The sequence below is a fragment of the Lepisosteus platostomus genome, chromosome 3 (assembly GCF_059453375.1).
Source record: "Lepisosteus platostomus isolate fLepPlt1 chromosome 3, fLepPlt1.hap1, whole genome shotgun sequence".
NCBI classification, from domain to species: Eukaryota; Metazoa; Chordata; class Actinopteri; order Semionotiformes; family Lepisosteidae; genus Lepisosteus; species Lepisosteus platostomus.
In genome coordinates this window covers 24,717,743-24,736,840 of record NC_142613.1, presented here as the reverse complement: position 1 = coordinate 24,736,840, position 19,098 = coordinate 24,717,743, and the positions used below count along the sequence as shown (strand labels likewise).

At 35.9% G+C, this 19,098-nt stretch overlaps 2 protein-coding genes across 3 annotated transcripts in view; one reads left to right on the top strand and one right to left on the bottom strand.

The window, feature by feature from the left end:
* Positions 1–5,942: 5,942 nt before the first annotated feature.
* On the bottom strand, positions 5,943–12,882 carry c3h1orf198 (chromosome 3 C1orf198 homolog). The gene is made up of 4 exons (XM_088625099.1): positions 12,544–12,882; positions 11,807–11,857; positions 8,142–8,726; positions 5,943–6,364 (listed from the first exon to the last, which is right to left on the bottom strand). The coding sequence occupies exons 1-4, from the start codon at positions 12,847–12,849 to the stop codon at positions 6,308–6,310; spliced, it is 999 nt and encodes a 332-aa protein (XP_088481225.1). The 5' UTR covers positions 12,850–12,882; the 3' UTR covers positions 5,943–6,307.
* Positions 12,883–14,302: 1,420 nt separating this feature from the next.
* The window catches only part of igf2r (insulin-like growth factor 2 receptor), a 100,122-nt gene continuing 95,326 nt past the window's right edge, over positions 14,303–19,098 (top strand). For both annotated transcript variants that reach the window (XR_015935366.1, XM_088625107.1), the window contains exons 1-2: positions 14,303–14,510; positions 16,342–16,481. Coding sequence is in view for 1 of the 2 variants with exons in the window: in XM_088625107.1 (XP_088481233.1) it covers positions 14,377–14,510; positions 16,342–16,481 (274 nt within the window). In the remaining variant the exon portion in view is untranslated. The remainder of the gene's footprint in view (positions 14,511–16,341; positions 16,482–19,098) is intronic.

Here is a 19,098-nt window from a genome sequence, read left to right as displayed (position 1 = left end):
GATTGAATATATACCTGTTGTATTCTGCTAACCCTCTTGATAAGATATGTTATGTTCATATGCACATTTTATGTATTAATAAATGTATTCTCATGTATTAGTACCCGTGTGTGTGCGTTGTTTGAGTTATCCCACAAGGTTGGATTCTAATACCATCAAAAGAATAATTTTTTGACTTACTGCCACAATTAATAATAGTCCCAATAAATGCACAAACCCCTACATTACTGGTGCCTTGTGAAAGGATACTACACTACTAAATCAACATTAACTGGAATGTGAGCATCTTGATATGTACTCTTTCAGAATATGCCCAGTGTTATCTATTGGGAACGTCAAATATTTCAAAGAAGTATTTTATATTGTTATACATATTTACATACATGTTACCATCAATACGTTTAGTACATTAAGAACATCATGGCAGAACAATGCTATGGCATATATGTTTCACCATTGACATTCAGCACAACAATTTTAAGGAATGCATGTACATTTCTGTTAACATTCAGCACAATAAATTTTAAAGAACATGTATACATTTGTTTGCTTAGGGCAGCGATCTGCCTACACCCTTTACATTTCACAGGTCAAGAATCTGGCTTGGCTTGACTCTGCGACCAGAGCTGGTAGTGAGGTAAATAGGTGTTTGTATGTTTGCATTGGCAGGGTTCTTTTCCAGCTCGTCACTGCTCTGGTTCTTGATCTGTGGTGGGCTCATCGTCTGGCTGGTGTTGTTGCTCAGATGTAGATTGGTCTTCTTCTCAGAAGGTGACAGCGGTTATGGTGGTAGGTTTGTCCTTCACTGGTGCATATTGTAAGAGGACCAGGGGAAGGGTAATTTATAACCGGTATTTGCAGAACAAAACACTTAATATACTTGATATAGACCTGAGGAAGATGGCCGCCAGGGAGAACCAGCTGACCCGCTTTTGGAAAAGGCCTATGCAGCTAAACAATGAGACACAGCTGAGCAACATCAGGAAACAGAATATAAATGTCCCAGAAGCGGTGAGCAAGTGCGGAAGGTGATAAGGTGAATTAGTTTTGGAGGAAGAAGAGGATTAGGATTGTGGTTGAAAGGATTAAGGAATAATGGACTACGGTTTACGGATTACGACTTGGTTACAGTACGGATTGGTGTGGACATACGGACTTTGGAATTTGAATTGTTTAAGGATACTGGAAACGGATTATGGATCGGAATTGGAAAACAAGCAGACAAAGAAACGGAGAAGATTAGTGTGGTGCGAGTAACATCCCTTTTACACCTGCTTTTCCCCCGGCGACACCACAGTATGAGGTAAGACCTTTAACCTCCCATAGGCTGGATGACTATGGCAGGTTTCCACTGTCCGGTTTCCTGTTGGAAACAAATGGTAGCTCCTTGTTCCAGTGTAGGTAGGGGTCTTGCATTCAGGTTGTCGTAAAGCCTCTGCTTCACTTGGCTCCATTCTCTCCTGGCACATACTGATCCAGTCTCAAACATATAACACACAATGTAGCATGCAACATAAAACATATAAGTTACAAAGAAGGTATCTCAGAAGTCTAAAGTTAAATAAGGTAAACCAGGCAAATACTTTTGATTAATGGCTCTCAGACACCTACAGATCAGAGAAGACATCAGCTTCTATACATTGTTTTTTGTTCAGTGCAAATGTTGACAGTTCAATAGCTATATCAATAGCTGTAGCTAACTAGTTGACAATAACTAGTTAGGGTTTGAATTATTGAATTATTGCTTGTCTTCTGATTCTTATAAAAGAAGGGAATACACAGAACTAGACTATTCTCTACAATTGATGCTAAACAAATGGAAATCTTTTCCCTATTCAGAATAACACATCACAAAATAAATGAGGGATTCTTAGCTTCAATGATACCACAAATTGAAATTAAATATTTCCCGAACTATAAACCAAAACTTCCTTATATTAAATCTAAATCAACTCAGACCATTGTTTTACCTTAAATAATTACATACCTTGAGGTAAAATTAAGCATTAAATCCCCTAAAATGTAACTGTATATACAGTATATATAATTAATGCAAATATTACAAGTTTATGATATTTGTGATGGGTTACTGTTCTTTTTTTCCAGGTTTTCAAGAAAACCTAGATAATTGTAGAGAAATCGCACAACTTGGTGCACAGTAAGGGCTGTACGGATGTTAAGTTGCATTAATGGGCAACCGTCGCCAAATGTTATTTGTCTAGGTTTCCTGCCCTGATCAACTGTCGCTTAGCACAGACAATGAGCAATTACCACACCATTCAGAGTAGGGTTGTAAACATGTTCGACTGTGATCAGGATGAGGACCCTAAGAACAGGGTGTGAATGAATAATGCAGTATTACACCTGACCATCTGTTTACTGCCAGTTCCTTCTTACAAACCCTGAGCACCTAGCTCTGCGAACATCCAAAACAGCACAGGAACACTTCCCTGAGGTTCTGGCTACCTGGTCATTCACTGGGTGAATCAGGGGTAAAAGAAAGGGTCAAAGTACAGAAAAGAAGCATGGGACCATGCTGGAAACCTGAGTGATCCTAATGGGTTGGCTAGCTCAGCAACCTCAAGGACATGAAAACATAAATGCCCCTGACTCACTTAGAGTCACTTGAGAGATGCTACCTCATGAGTGGGTTAGCCCCTCAGGGGATAGAAATGAAGAGAGATAGCCCCCCTTAGCTTGCTGAGAGACACTATGTGGCTCTTTGTGAGGTGATGCCTGATAAATGGGAATGAATCCCTCAAGAGGAAGAAAAAGAAAGGGCCCCCTGTCTCAAAGAGTTACTTTGAGAGGCACGGCCCCAGGAAATGAAGAGAATAACTTAACTTACCGAGAATCACTTGAGAAGGAAGCAAAAGAAGTCCCCTAACTCACTTAGAGTCACTTTGGAAGGTGCTGCCTCATGACTGGGCTAAGTCCTCAAGAGACTGAAAAAGTAGTAGGTTAAAATTGTGTGGGCAGGGGTCCCCTCTGACTCATGCTGAAAGAACATCCCTAGGAGGAGTGAAGGTCACGCTGCCAATCTGAGGTGAGGGAAGTGAGCTTGGTGAAGTGCAGGGAACCCTTAGATGCAAAGGCAAGACAAAAGAAAGGGGAGGAGGAGAGAGACGGAGGGAACTCAGAACTTTAGCCAAGAGTGTTAGTGTGGATAGGGTTTAAATATGAAGACAGTGATTAAATAATAGAGGAAGAGGAGAGCCCCCCGACTTTTCCCCCGAACCTTCACTTGGTGTTTATCATTTAAAAATCCCTTGGCACTTATGTAAGAGTAAAGGGTGTTAACCCAGGTTTACTGGCTAAATTCTACTCTGGATTTGCATGGTCTAGTTCCTAAAGTTTATCCTTAATGTACTTTGTGATGCAATTTCTTATGTCTACCTAGAGCCATGTTGTCATGTGTTACCCATGTGTTCCTGCACTTTAATGGTTTAAAGTTAATACCCTTAATACTACATGACTTATGATAAAGTACTTTGGGATCACTTGAGATGAAAATCATAATAAAGCATTATATAAATAAAATAGGATTTAATTTATTATGCTTATTACCAGTGGTCTTACTGTCACCTTTTTATGGCTTTTTAAATATCTGGATGATAGAAGAGGACCAGTCCAAAAGGAGCTGGAAAACGTTACTGTACTTTGGATGGATCTAATGCTTTTCTGTGAATGACAGGTGAGGTAACACTGAACAATTGATGAGCTCATATGGCTTTAAGTATGAGTGCTTCTACTGAAATGCTGTATATATAAAATGACAGAAGATGGTGCTACAAAGCTGTCTTAAAACAGAAATGCTTTAATTTGAACCCCTAAAATCTGTTCCTCACTAAATTATATTTAAAAATTCACATGACCTGGATAGTTTCTATGTGTTGCCAAAAATAATGGTAAAGAATGATTAGATGACTTATCTATCCAATGCCAAACCCCAGTAGCACACTCAAATAACCTTTTTGTGAACATATTGTAAAAGCAACAACCACTACAGAGGGTTTCTGCAAATTTTAAAATCAGTCAATGGGGCTATTCTTCCATGTCCTGGGACTTCATTTGCCGCCCTTTCTGTGGGCTCATACTGGAAGACAACATACCAGTGAGACAATGCATGTCCTCATGCTGCTTGACTTTCCACTTTCTTGGGAGGCGATTATACTGTAGACGCCTTGTTTGCCAGACTTGAGAGTCTGTGGAATGAGCTGGGATGATGCGGGATACAGGAAAACAAGTAATCGCAAACATCTGTCCAGGCTCGGTGAGGAATGATACAGAATACTTCAAGACGGCAAGTGCAACCTGGTGCAAAGACAATGTTGCAGATTTACAGTGTGTGTTCTTTCCACTGTTGACCATACATGTTACTATCCAGTGCTTTTCATTATTGAGCCCTTTTTGGTGACAAATCTGAACCTGCATAATACATTTACCCATGTCATATATGTTGATGGTGGCACAGTGGCACAATAGTTAACATTGCTGCCTCACAGTGCTAGAGCTGGGGGTTTGGTTCCGTTACTGGGGTGTTACCCGTGTGGAGTTTGAATGTTCTCCCAGGTTTGTGTGGGTTTTCATGAGGTGCTCTGGTTTTCGTCCCACAGTCCAAACAAATATGGAAAGGCTAATGTGCTTCTGGAAAGTCTTGCCCTGGTGTGAGTGTGGACAATGTTGTGTGTTTGTGTGTACTGTGATGGACTGGAATAGTCTAGGAAGTATCCTGCCTTACATCCATTGCTGGCCAGGATAGACTCCAGATCCCCTGCAACTCAGTATTAAAAAAAACAGTTAAAAATGGATTTATGGATGTTTGTTGATTTAAAATGTCTATTTTTCTATTCTATCTCTTATTCAGGTGACTATGTCAGATCTACAGTAATTGTCTAATTGTCTTGGATGGAGAATTTACAAGTCTGTCTTGATGTCTGGGCAAGAGCTGTCAAATTCATGCATGGTCTTTTTAATGTGCTTGAAGACCTTGTCAGCTTTAGGGACAAACCCTTAAAAATACTAGGGCCAGCAGCCACCTAATATCCTGACAATTCAACAGGAATTTCTGTGTTTAAGTTTGCAAAGTGCTTTGAGTAAAAAATAATCATGTAAAAACTATTAAAAGATGAATGATAAGAAATTCTGTATAGTGTACAATTGTAAAAAAGTATTTTAAATATACAACTTGTATTAATTAAATCACTTTAATTTGTAGAAAACTATTCTAATTGGAAGCACAGTTAACTTACATTTCACCAATGCACAAACTCTTCTGTTGCTTTCCTTCCCCTTTAAAGAGGTTTGCTAAACCCCCCTTTCTATTTTATTTATTTTCATAACAAACACATTTCATGTATGTGATGTATTTTGTTTAAAAAATTAAAATAGCAGTTAAGTATTTTAAAATAGCAGCCAAATGTTGTTCATATACAGGATCTTGAGTTCATCAAAAGTAGTCAATACCTACCAAGTGCCTTGTTGTTTAAACCACTCTTAGGCCCTTCCAGCCTGAAACAAGTTTGGCCAGTAGACATACTGTTATTCTTTTATGTGTTTTCTTAATTCCTGGGAATCAAGAAGTGGGGAAAACCATTTTATCCTTTATACTTGTTTTTTCAGCTCTACTGTCTTGGCTATAGAGGCTATCATTGGTTTGCTCTATTGCTCTATAGCCAATAATAGCCTATGTTCTGTAATCACAAAACATCTTCTGCACAGGAATAATTTGTATAATACCTTATTTGATATACTTTCCTTTCATTATTTGTATACTGTAATAATTTTTACTGGCATGATCATGAGTGTAAATTCATTTTTAATGTTACTGTTTACAACTCCCACCTGTTAAACAATTACAGGATATTGAGCTACTAATGAATTGCTTGTGACATTATTAACCTGCTGAGTCACTTTGTTGGATAACAGAAACAAAATGCCTCTCAGAATTTAAAATAATTTTATTATTACATAATGGTGTTGTAATCTGGCTGGAGACAAAGACGGACAAAGCCAGACAAAGATGTATTAAACTTAGTAAACATGCTTTACAATAAATGCACAACTTTAAATACATATAAATGCATACAGCACACTTGCTCAAGACTAGTAAGAGGTCATTATGACTAAGCCATCTAACAGTCAGATATTGGAAAATTTAGTTAATGAAAAATAAAGCATGTTTGCATTAACAGCTGGAATAATCAATGTTAAGTTCGAAGACAGCTCTATTATAGTGGGTTTCCACAGCTCACATAAGAAAACTTGAGGTTCATTTCTTAAGAGTATCCTTCCACCAGGCCTTTTTTTACCAGTTGTCCAGAAAGTCAAACCCTGTCTTCAGAATGGTGCTACTTGTATTAAACTGGAAAATAAACAACAATTAAATGTGTTAGAATGAAAAATGTGAAGAAATGGTTTAAGAATGTTATCCGAGATATAGTGCCGTTAGTCATTAACACTAACATTTTCACCCTTTTAAAAGCATTCACAAGAGTGATACTTAAGGAGTCCTAGAGATCACAAGAGATTTTCCTTGTAAGAGCAACCTTTAATTTATAATCTTGCCATATAAATTTTATAGGACTCAGAAGTTTGCAAAAGACTTTTACCGTTTTACACTTAAATACAATATATTCATGCCCAAGAGTCTGACAGGATTGATTTTTAACTAGAAAACAAATGTTGACTTTACTACCAAGGCAATATATGTAAATTTGTCCCATTTTGCCCTTGAAAACATCTGAATCTTTGAGATTCAGATAAAATATAGAAGGATTCATATTGTTTAAGAAATTATAGTGTTTAAAAAAATAACTCATGGGTTAAGTGTTCATGATAAAACTATTAAGCTACCTCAAATCAGGCATGTATTGGTGTGAGCATGGCTCTAAGATCTATTTAACAACTTTGTCAACTCAAAATCTACCCAAGAAAGTTTGCCAGCCTCTTATTATGCCTTAAAGTCTTAAAGGCTTTCAGAAACAGCACACAGTCTATTATAACGAGGTCCTAAAAAGCATTCTCAATAGGGGCATCCCTTAAAACTATTGGCGTCCCCAACTGTATATCATTGGTTATTGGTAATAAAACTTTTCTGACACTATGGACTGAAAGTGCTAAAAAAGTGAAAGTAAGGTGAAAGCGAGGCACCAAAACAAAATTAACTAAGTGACTTTACAGTATCACTGTCATTTATGAAGAGCTTAACCTGGAAAGAAAAAAGAAATAGTCTCCTGGATATTTCAATCAGTTATTTTTTTTTGTGTTTTATTTTTTAAAGCTTAAATATTTAAAGCTGAAATATCACATTAATTTTCTTTTCAAAAAGTACCATAAAACCATTTAAGAGTTATGTCTTCATATTTCTTTTCCTGATATATTTTCATTTTATTCTGAAACGCTTCTTAAGTAAATACCAAACTGGGACAAATATTACATTATCAGTAACCTCTGCTTATTAAAAACATGAACATGTAGATAGCTATGTAAAAAACAATATTAAAGAACCAGCAGGTAGTTTATACATTTGTGAAAGAGAAAAATGTCAGCAATAACATTTAAATTTCTAAGTCAAAATAAAGTTAATTACCTAACCTCTATCAGAAAGCAATCAGTAAAATCTCAGGAGCATAGGGATCCACTGGCATCCAATTTATACATACTGAAAAATTAAACCCATCAGGAAATCTGGTACACCCCAGCCTATATAGTGACTGTTAATGTATCTCTTACTAGTTATTCAGAATCTCTTAATCCAATGACAACTATAATAGTTTTTTTATGACCCTAAAGTACAAGTTATCATTGTCCTTCTTTACCTACTGCTATTCTCTGGATCTTTAATATAATTTATTATTTTTACATAATTTGTAGTACACTGTATATATTAACTTCTTTCACTAGATGTTTTTAGTAGCTTGTTGTTTACTGATATTTTAATAAGTGTCAGTTTTCCATAAGGTCTAGGACATTTAATTTTTATCTTATTTTTCCATGTCAGCATAAAATTTACAATTTCAAAAGGTTTTCAGGACATGTCAAAACCTTATTTTATGAGTAAGTGTCAGAAGTTAAGGATGATTATTTCAGGAAATAAAAAAGTAGTACAAAGGGCAATGTTATTATCTAGGTGTACCTACCTGGGAGAAGGTAGGACTTGCTGCCAGAGTTGACTCCTCTTTATCATCATCCTTCGAGGTATCGACAGTGTGAATGGGAGACTTGGTTTCTGGTCCTGGAGTGAAGACGTCATCTAATATGCTGACAGAAGGGAGGCTGGTCTGAACACGCTCCCATCCTGCCACAGTTGAAGACACACTGATGGGTGCTGGCTTTTCTGTTTTGGGGGCTCGAGGTCTCTCGGTTCTCTGCTCCTCTTTGTCTCTAGGGTTAGATTCTTGTCGCAAGTATGAGGGCAGCGTTTTTTCTCCTTTCTCAAGAGATTTGATCTGGCTGGGTGTTAGGGATTGAAAATCAGCCTGCTCACCCTCCAGTCTTGACCTTTCGGCACTGATCTTCCAGAATGACGACTCCTCTTCCTTCCTGCTCAGTCCAAAACTGTCTCCATTGAGAGCCTTTCCATTCTGGGACACTTTCACTGTTTGGATGTTCTGGGACACCTTTGATGGCTGTGAATTTTTTATGGTTTGCTTTGCATCAGCTTGCGAAGAGGAGATTGCCTGTTCTGGAGCTGCTGTCAATGTCAGGCTGAAGTCCATCTGGCTCTGTCAGAAAAACAGTTAGAAGCGTGGCAAGCACAGATCAGACCTTAAACAGAAAATTCACTACCACTATCCACCCAGGAAGGAGCAGGAATGTTTCAGAGTCTAAACCTTAAGTTAATGTCTAAAACCAGTCATATGATGGAAAACTTTCTAAAATACACAACATTTACTAGGATTAAGCATTTATTGTGGTTTTTTTTTATTTAAAATAGTTAGATACACAATCAATGATATTTTGATTTAGAGTATTACCAGAAAAGGACAACCATAAGAAAAGGGTGCTTACTGAAGCAGAAATCTTCACATAACTAATTGAAAAATCATACTGTTCAAACTAAACCACAACTTAAAACTACCAAAATAATTGTCAAATGTGTACATCACAAAGCTACTTCCTATTATACTCGATGTGTATGTCAGAATCCCTAACAATGGTTAGGGATCTAGACCATTTGATCAGTAATGATTTGACTATTATTCGGTCAATTCACTTAAATTAAGTCATGTGGTTTTGTAATAAGTTACCACAACACAATTAAACATGCTGTACCATTTATGCTTTAAAATATATTAAAGATATTAATGATGTTATGTAAGTGTGATGGCAGTCCAGTGTGTGCTTTTACAGGAGCATTTGTACTACTGGGAAGAGTGAGTTACATGTTAGATTTAATTAAGTACATGAACAGTTATTTCAGTTCTGGAGAAGACTTGTCATTTACACCTTTACAATAAATTAAAGTACATGCATTCAATATAACAAAATAAACAAACACACTGTCCGTTGACATTATCAGGCAACAAACCCCTTCTCACAGATTTCTAGCTGGATAGATTTCTTAGTAAAAGGAAGACATTACAAAAAAACTGAACATATAAATCAATATTTGTATAAATATACAATATTTGCAGTAAAATTAAAAATAAGAAAGAAAAAATACACTTTTTTCTTGTATTATAGCAGGTTTTAATACATTCATTATTTTTTTTAACCTCTCCATTCAGTTCATTGGTCGCGAGGGAGATAATCCAGTTTGGATTAGTTCCAAACTGTAATTTCTGTCAATTTTTATGATCAATAACATGTTTCAATTTCTTAATTGTAATACAAACTGTTTGTAAACCTTATAGAAATTAAGGTCTACAAGATATCTAAAAATATGCATTTAATAAGACTTTATTGCGAACAGTGGATCCTACTGTGCATGTTATGCACTTATTTTCTTGTCAATGCACATCCTATACCCTATAGTATGTATTCAGTGTATCATTATGTTAATGTATTAAACTGTGAACAACTACTATTCCGAAAGCAAAATTGCCTTCTTATGGAAGCCCGTTTCCGCCAGGGAGTAAAAAAAAAAGCGCTGTGGTATCTCACAATTGCGACTTCGAAATAGCCCACATTTCACTGTCTGTCCTTTTGTTATTGTAACAGAGTCAGGTTCTAGGGTTTGTGCCCTCGCCGCTCCCACCCTAGTTCGTGCCTCACTGCATGGACTTGAACCCAGGTCTTGCCAGATGAGCTAAAGAAGACCTTTATAAAGTAAAAAAAGAATTGTACCAAATTTGTTTTGGACAGATTTGCAAAATGTCATTTTTAAACATTTAAAGGTACATGTTAAATTTAAAGATTTTGATATTTTATATTTTTATATTTAGATCTGATTTTGTAGCAGAGCTAGTTTGGGCACGGTGACTTCATCGCCCTCCCTGCGTGTAGAAGGGACTTCAGCGGCATGGGCTGAGGGAGGTCTCCTTTAGCTCATTCAGCTGGTTCCCTGTTGCGTTACGCCAAAGATCCAGGTTCACTCCCCAGATGTTGCGGGAGGATGGCAAGGGGATGAGTTATCAAAGTTTGGATAAAGGATATGTTCTTATTCATTTCTTAATTATTTTGGTGAAATACTGCATCCAGAAAAGTAAATGGTGTAATACTGCTCCCTCTATTAATGCTTTTACATTACAATTCCTTTTTTACTTAAATTCTATTAGAAATTTAAAGAATCAAAAGGCAGTATAAGTTTCAGCTTTTATAATTGTGAATTCCTTTGGATGTGAAGTGTCTGTTTCTGTATCTTTTTTGTATTTCTGGTGTTTAAATAAAAACTTTTTTAAAAAGCCCACCGTCCACAATTCCATCCGGGTACTATGGAAGCTTCCCTGGTGGAAATGGGGTTCCATAAAAATGTGTGTAATTAATTTGATTTTTATCATGGTACTTGACAAGACAAGTCTTCAGGCCTATAGATCCTATGATCCTGTATGATTTATGAATATAGTGTAACGGGACTGCCGACATACAGGTTGTACGATCTGGTTGCAGTGCGGTGATGGCACCGCCTTCCCTTACGCATAACAGGAATGTTGGCCGGCGGGGTTAAAGGAGGTCTTCTTTAGCTCAGCTGGCAAGACTTGTGTTTGAGTCCATGCAGTGAGGCACGAACTAGAGTGGGAGCGGCGAGGGCACAAGCCCTAGAACCCGAATCCGTTCCAATAACAAAAGGACAGACAATGAAATGTGGGCTATTTTGAAGTCCCAATTCTGAGATACCATTGCACATTTTTTTTTAACTCCCTGGCAGAAACATGCTTCTATACCTTTGGGAAAAGACTTCTGAAAATGAGAAAAATACAAGGATAAGTTTAAGTTGCAACCCTATAAATGCCTTAAGATTATAAAATTTGTAAACAATTAAATATCAGTTTTCTGTGCATGAAAAGGGTGTCTCTTAAAACTAAACTCTTTTATTTTCATATTGACAATTCAGATGGGCATACATTCAACATTAGGCTCTTAACTTTCATATTCACATACTGTATGTACACAGCATACAAGATGATCAACATTTGTGTATATCCCGTCTCTCAGAAAGAGGCCATGGATTGCGTGGCCTGCATACATAGATGTTTTTATCCCATTTATATTATATTAGTAGTATCCTAATTCCGCTTAGGAGTACAACAGCCATCTCTTACCTAGGATTGGAACCCACAACCTTACAATTACAGAACTAGAGCCAGTCATTCACTGTTGCAATTATGTTTCTCTAGCTAGCGAAAGGCTGACAAAGTATTACCTTTGTTTCCCAGGAGAAAGGTGCAGAGTGCTCATCCTGCCAAGTTATATCCTGAAATTTAAAAATAATGTAAAAGATCAATATGCACATTGCTTGTGCTATTTAATGGGACTGTAAAGCACTATCATATTAAAAACACAGGATAAAAGTCATTGTGATTTTGGTCATTTACATGTAAATTCCCTGTGAAACTAATTAACATTACAACTATAATGTTGGAGATGCACCGGCCACGATTAGGAGGATCTTGACAGCAAAATCATGGTTAAGCAGGACGGTATTTCTAGTTCACTGTAATTTTAATCTTACTTGGCAGACTGCAATTATTGTAACACGAGAAATAGAGCTGCTATTGTGTACAAATCCTTACAGAACTGCCAGAAAAACTAGCTACAGTTAATCTTAGGAAGAAAAAAACATTTTAAGAAGCTCCTCAAACATTAAAAAGTATACTATTATATATTGTACAGAATTGATATCTGGTATCTTAAACTTCTGCTCTCCTTTCGAACAACAAATCGCTGGACCCAAATGTTGTATTTTGCAATTCGTCCCTTGTGACATAAGCTGTTCAATAACACCAGGGAGTCAGATATGGGTATAATAATACTTTGAATTCGTTTACAGTTCTTTGTTTTCATATATGGAGGAACCTAACAATGTCGTTTCAGAAATAAACTCGGGATAATACCAAGAGGTTGTCGAAACGTACTAAAATGTAATACATGCATTCTCACCTCTTCACCGAAGTGCACAATTTTCTGTCCAGTTTGGATGATTAGTTTGGGGTAACACACAACTTCGTCTCGGTCAAACCTGTGCATTGCATACCGGGCTCTGATTTGGGGATCCATCATCCAGTTATCAATGGCCGTGTCCTGCTCGGTAGGAGTCATTTTATCCCAGTTGGATCCATGATTTTCCTTAATCTTCTCCCTTTCCAGCATAATCTTCTTGGCCATTGAGTTAATGGAAGAAAAATACTCAAACTTCTTCTCCTCCATTCCGTGGCCATCACTCCCGGCTACCGCCGCCGTGGCCATTTTACTGCCAACTGTTGTGAAAAGGGAGAGGCCCATATGACGTTTCACACAAAGCCTGAAACATGGAGTAGATTTGTGTGCTGTAAATCCAGATCACTCTGTGTGAACGTAAAATTTAAGTCAATTCCAATATTTAATAGGAAAATAAAGTAATGGGGAAAACACATTTTAAAACTAACAGCAGCGTCTGTAGTAACTGCAGACGTTATTTTTTAAACTAATCTCTGTTTACTTGACTACATGGCTTCTTTACACACATTATGAACGTGAATGTATCATTTTCCTTCATATGTTATATGCACTTTATGCATTTTCAGTGGACAATGATTTAACAAAACGGATTTAGCTATGTTTCTTATTAAAAAAGTCAATATATCTCTGCCATTAACAAGTTAACCATAAGAAATTTTACCACGGTATACCATGGTCTACTGTAGTACTCTGGGGTACAATATGGTATGTACCATGTTACACTGTGATATGTACAACTGTAAGATCATGATTTGGGAAAATAGTTTTCATTCATTTATTATTCAAATACAAATAAAAGCTTTAGTTTTAGGACATTAATGTCCATACAGATTTTTAAGTTCAATATTAAAATTAATTGATAAATTTGAAAATCATTTAGGGCAGCACGGTGGCCAAGTTTTTGGCATTGTTGCCTCACAGTGCTGGGAACATGGGTTCAATTTAGGACCTGGGATGACCCCGGTTTGTGCCCATTGCTTGTCAAGATAGGCTCTTGCATCCCTGCGACCTTGTACTGGAAGAAATGGTTAATAAATGGATGGATGGATATATAAACGAAATAATTTGCAACTGCTCCAGGGGTAGACACTGCGCTCTGACCCCAGGCTCTCTCCCTGTCTGTGTGTCTCATGGAGAGCAAGCTGGGGTATGCGAAAAGATCATTCCTAATGCAAGAAATTGTAAAGGGTTAATAAAGTGATGTTGTTGTTGTTGTTGTTATTATTATTATTATTATTATAAAGGGCAGTCAACCCCACCAGATTAAATATACAGCCATGACTGAGATGCAAAAATTACATCTGTCTAGGTAGTCTGCCCTTAATGTCATACGGAGCCGAAAAACCATTTGCATAGAAATCTGAAGAAGTATTCATCCATGGAAGAAGTGCTTGGAAGAAAAGAAAGTACTGTTTCTCTTTTTGGGGATGGGGCTCTTAATGTTGGCGGTCTAAAAGCAACAAGTGACACTGCGAAGGAACTATATTTTATTACAGGGATTTAAATATTTTTTAATTCCAGGTATAATAGTACGAGAGAATTCCTGTAATTTATTAACATTTAATTTCTCTTACACTACTCTGGTTCTGTAACTGAGATCACAAGTTAAAGTCCACGTCTCTTTTTCCTTAGGGCAATGACGACTCATACTGGCAAAAGCATCACATGATCTTTCAGTCATGTGGCTTATGTCATGTGATTGTATCAATTCCTGCTACCGGACTACTTGCTGTATCATGTCGGGCAGAGACCTGCGTTAACACTGAAATCGAGAATATGGGTCCACCATTTGAGCGTATTCCGACCATAACGTGCCATGTTGTTGTGGTCCGTGGGATTATAACAGTATTAACTCTTTTATCCAGTATAGCGATATCGGATGAAAGCCTGTGGTATCAGGAATTGTGTAGGTAAGGCAGTTACTCCCGTCTGCATCAAGATTGTATATTAGAATATGCAACACACCAATTATATATTGGTTGTCTGAACAAGGGAAGTTGTTAAGGCTGTGCTGAAAGGACTCACATTACAAGAACTGCAATTATTTTTGTATGTAACGTAGGTATGTAGCTAGCTGTTAATAAAGTAGCGCAGTATCATTGGGCAGTAAATTAAAATGCGGGAGACAAAAAGGTAAAAGCATTATTTCAGTACAGTATAATGAGATGAATATATAGTTTGAACACGTTGCGTGTTATACATTGTATGCTTATGGTTACATCAAATGTTTATATGAGGAACACTTGACGTCCATCACGAGTTACTAAATTCAGTTTATTCTTTTTAAGTGTCTTCTGGTGTCTTGAGCTACAGATATAGAAATGCTGAAAATGCTCATTACTTCCCATATATAGAACACTGGCAAGAAACAAGACTTAGCGTCTCTTAATTTATCAGTATTTAAAATGTATGATTTATTTTAATCCAATGAGACTGTAGAATACATTAGAACCATGTTTTTACTCTTTAATGTGTCTTCCGGATGCAGTACTATTGTAAGTTATGATGGAGCAGTCATGTGACAAACCAGACTGGGAAGCAGGACATTTCACTGTGCAGTTGAAATTACATATCATCCATACATGTCTGTATTTCAAAGCCAGAATAATGCAGTTTTCATTACGGCTTCAGTTTTTGAACCATTATAATCTAAAATAAATCATATTCGTGTAAAAACGTATTCGAAATTGAATGGGTCTTATCCAGTTCATTTTTAGTTAGTAAATTTAGTCATATTAGTTCAGAAGAGTTTTGTATGTTTTGAGGTTTTACTGTGTTTGTAAGTATTTGAGGATGAATTGAATTAGCTAAATATTTGGTTGTTTACATGACTAGTGTATATTAGCACATTATTTAAATGCATCGTATTTTATGTTTTGACAAAAGAGGTACCATAACTGGTATTATGCTTGGCACCTGAAAATGTATTGACTACACAAGAACAATAGAAAAAACACAAATGAGAGGAGATCATTCAACCAATCTTGCCCCTTTGGTAGTTAGTAGCTTATTGATCTAAGGATCTCATCCAGCTGTTTCTTGACAGAAGCCTTCAGACATGGTTAGCTTGCTACAAACTCTCAGAATAATTTGGAATAAAGAAGTGGGACATGTACTACACATTGTTGAACTGGAAGTAGAAAGTGCTTTAGCTGAAGTGCTATCATTTAATGAAAACTACCTTTTAGAATATTCCAAAATATCTGGGAGGATATTATATGGTACATAAAAATAATAGCTCATATCATGATTAATTATATATATATAATTATGGAATACTAACTATATTTATAATACCTAATAATTGTAGATTTAAATAACATCCCAACTTGAAAATTACTATTGCACATTTATTAATTTATCAAATTAAGTGCTTGTATTGAACATAATGAAATTGACACTTTTTAACAGATGCACCTCCTATTAGTTAAAAAACTAGGGTTATGTGTTAACTATTGAATCTGTTGTTAGGATGAGTTAAGCTCTTCTCATATGAAGGTGTCCCTATTCTGAGAGCACATTTCTCTGCACAGAAATTACAGATACATTACAAAAACAAAATCAAAATTTACTGTGCCTATAAGGGCCCTGTTCTTGGCATAACACTGTGAAGATTTTTGTGGTCCTTCAGATCTTCTTTGAGTCCCATACATGCAAAATAATGTTTAAGCAGTATTTATTTATGTAAATAAAATCATAGTGGGAAAGCTTTTTTTAAAACACTTTGTTTTTATGATTCAGGTTCAAGTGGGAGGCTGTAGATCCAGATGGAAATGTGCATTATGACCTAAAGCTCTGCAGCTCCTCACCATCGACTACATGTGGGGAAACATGTGCCATCTGTGCCAAGAATTTAACTACCAAGCAGTCCCTGTCTGTTGGTGAGTACTGGTTGTGGGAGCTGCATATACAGGGGAATAATACAATGAAATAAGGAATTATATATTACTAGTATTAATATTAATTTGTTTTACCCCTTTATTCCTGGGTTCTTTCAAGAGCTTAATCAAAAGGGTGCAATACAATATAAGTTAAATACAGTTTAAAATAAAGCCAGTGTAGTCATGTAAAAGGGTCAGTAGTGTATGGGAAATTATAAAAGCTGGTAAGGTGTCACACCACATTCCATTCAGTGGACATATGTACAAACATCCAGTCATTACAGCCTGGTGGTTGTAAAATTCTGTAGCTGGCACAGACACTCACTAACACTCAGAATGTCATAATATGTTAGAGCTCACTGTCTTTGACCGGTACCTAACTTTGAAGATGTGTTGTACAAAGGAATTAGTGTGTTCACTTGGACATAACATTCCAGTTTAGGGAGGAAATTGTTTTCTAATGAGATCCTCTGGAGAGCTTTTTGCAAGCCCAAAGTCATTTCAATAAATATCTCTTTCTGATTTTGCAGAAATTCTGACTGAAATAACTGCGGCATATTCTAACATACACTGGATATCAAAAGTCTACACACCCTTATTGAAATTTCAGCTTTTATTGATGTAAAGGCTGAAATTAAGACATATGCCAGACCTTTTTTAATATTTTATAAGATCTTGTAACCAACAATATTTAAGTGAAAAACACATGGATCATTTTTAGGAAAAAAAGCTTTAATTGCCTTAATTATTAGTACAATGTAAAAAGTGAAACATTTGTTTTACTTTGTTAATTCAAGAAACACTTTACAAAGCCTCATGGAGACTCATTTTATGAGATCTTTTAAAATTAAATTTTAAACATTACAAATAGGTATACTGAATGATTTCAAGCTCTGAATGGTCAATTCTTATTTTTTTATTCTGTTACTATTTTAAGTGATTCTTTTTCACATTTTATCTGAATACCAGACATGTATTTCTTTGCAGTACATTTTCATGAAACATACTGTAATACAAATGCTTCTTTTTATATACACATGTATTTTTACATACAGAAGGGAAATGAAAATTCAACACTGATAAAAATGCAGATCTCTAGGTTTATTTACATTTGGTTTTCTTAAAATCATATACTTTGTTTCAAACGCCATTCAGAAATAAAATTAGTTTCTGAATGCACATTTTGAATGTCAGTGGAAGTTAGTTCATAATCAGATCTTTTAGTGTCAGGGATCATCTTGACTCAGGGAGATGATAAACTGGCACACTGCTGAATGCCTGTCAAAGTTGCTATTTGCATAACAATAGAATAATTCATGTATGAGATCTTTTAAAGCTGCAAATCAGAGGTTCTGCACAGAGCTATTGTGTTGTTTTAACACAGAGGCCTCTGTACATCTTGTGCCTAAATATTTTGTTTGTACCATTAGTTTGTACCATTAGTCACGTTCATAGTCAAAACGTATGAGTGAAAGTAAGAGTTTTTAAATGTAGTTGTAAATTAATATCTCAGGGTTTGAATGGAAATATTTAAAATAACAAAATCCTGTTTTAACTTTGTAAGGCATGTAAAGTACAAAAATATACCCTGACACTGCATGTACTTACATGTTGTTTAGTTTTCTGCATAAATGTATTAGTCTTCCTATTGAAACACAAGCCCTGCAATTTCTCACATTATAAAAAGTCCTTTTTGATTCTGAAATTCTAATTCAGAAAAAAAATCAGTCATGCACTGGGTTTCTTTTGACATTAACCACACCCAGGTTATAATACACCTGTGTTTATTTTATAGTTTAGTTTTAGGTTCTTATTCATTTTTTCTCACATCCAGCTTCTTGTCTGTGTTGACAGACGAGAGAGGGGGACTTTGATGTATTCACAAGGTCTCGTTCTCATGTAATCATATGCTTTTTTCCCTTGGCATTACATACTTAGAAGTCTTGGCAGAAAAATGTCCTTAACTCATAGCCTTCCCAGGCCAGACAGTTTCTTAACCCTTCATATACTGTACCTGTAGGTAATCTATTGGAATAGAAGGAAATGTTTCATGTTTTCAGTGACTGAGCTTTTTGTGCATGTTCTTTAAACTCAGTGAGATATAAAAAGCATTAAATAACTTTGGTAATAGTAAATTTATTTGACTTTTCTTTGATTATTATTATTGTAAGGATTTTATTAAAGTACTCTTTAATAAGAGATAATAGATGCTGTACTGCAGATGGAGAAAATTTTAAGTTTCAAATCTGTACTTTGTAATAATGCTTCACATTTCTTGGCTTTTCTTTGACCATAAAAAATGTCCAGGAAGTATATCATATATGTGTTGTCTGAGCAAGAGTGTGAAGAACTTCCCTAGTCACTTTGTCCTCATGTTTTGTGTGCACACGCTCACCTTAGTATGCCTAACTTTGTGCACGTGTTGAACCACAACAATTAATTAGAATTAAAAAAAATAATTAATTGCCACCTAAGTAACTTTAATAAAAACTGTAAATTCAGAAGGCTCCTGTATGTAACTTGGCAGACTGTCTTTCATTAATTATGTTAATAATTTGTCTTTTCTGATTGCTTAACTTTAGGGAATAATAGCATTCACTGCTGTAAATTGTTTGAG

Excerpts from the sequence above, each read along its gene's own strand:
- c3h1orf198 (XM_088625099.1), bottom strand. The coding sequence starts at position 12,849 with ATGGCCACGGCGGCGGTAGCCGGGAGTGATGGCCACGGAATGGAGGAG. Across the intron at positions 11,858-12,543 it reads TTGTGCACTTCGGTGAAGAG|GATATAACTTGGCAGGATGA; the intron begins GTGAGAATGCAT and ends TTTAAATTTCAG. Across the intron at positions 8,727-11,806 it reads CTTTCTCCTGGGAAACAAAG|AGCCAGATGGACTTCAGCCT; the intron begins GTAATACTTTGT and ends TTTTTCTGACAG.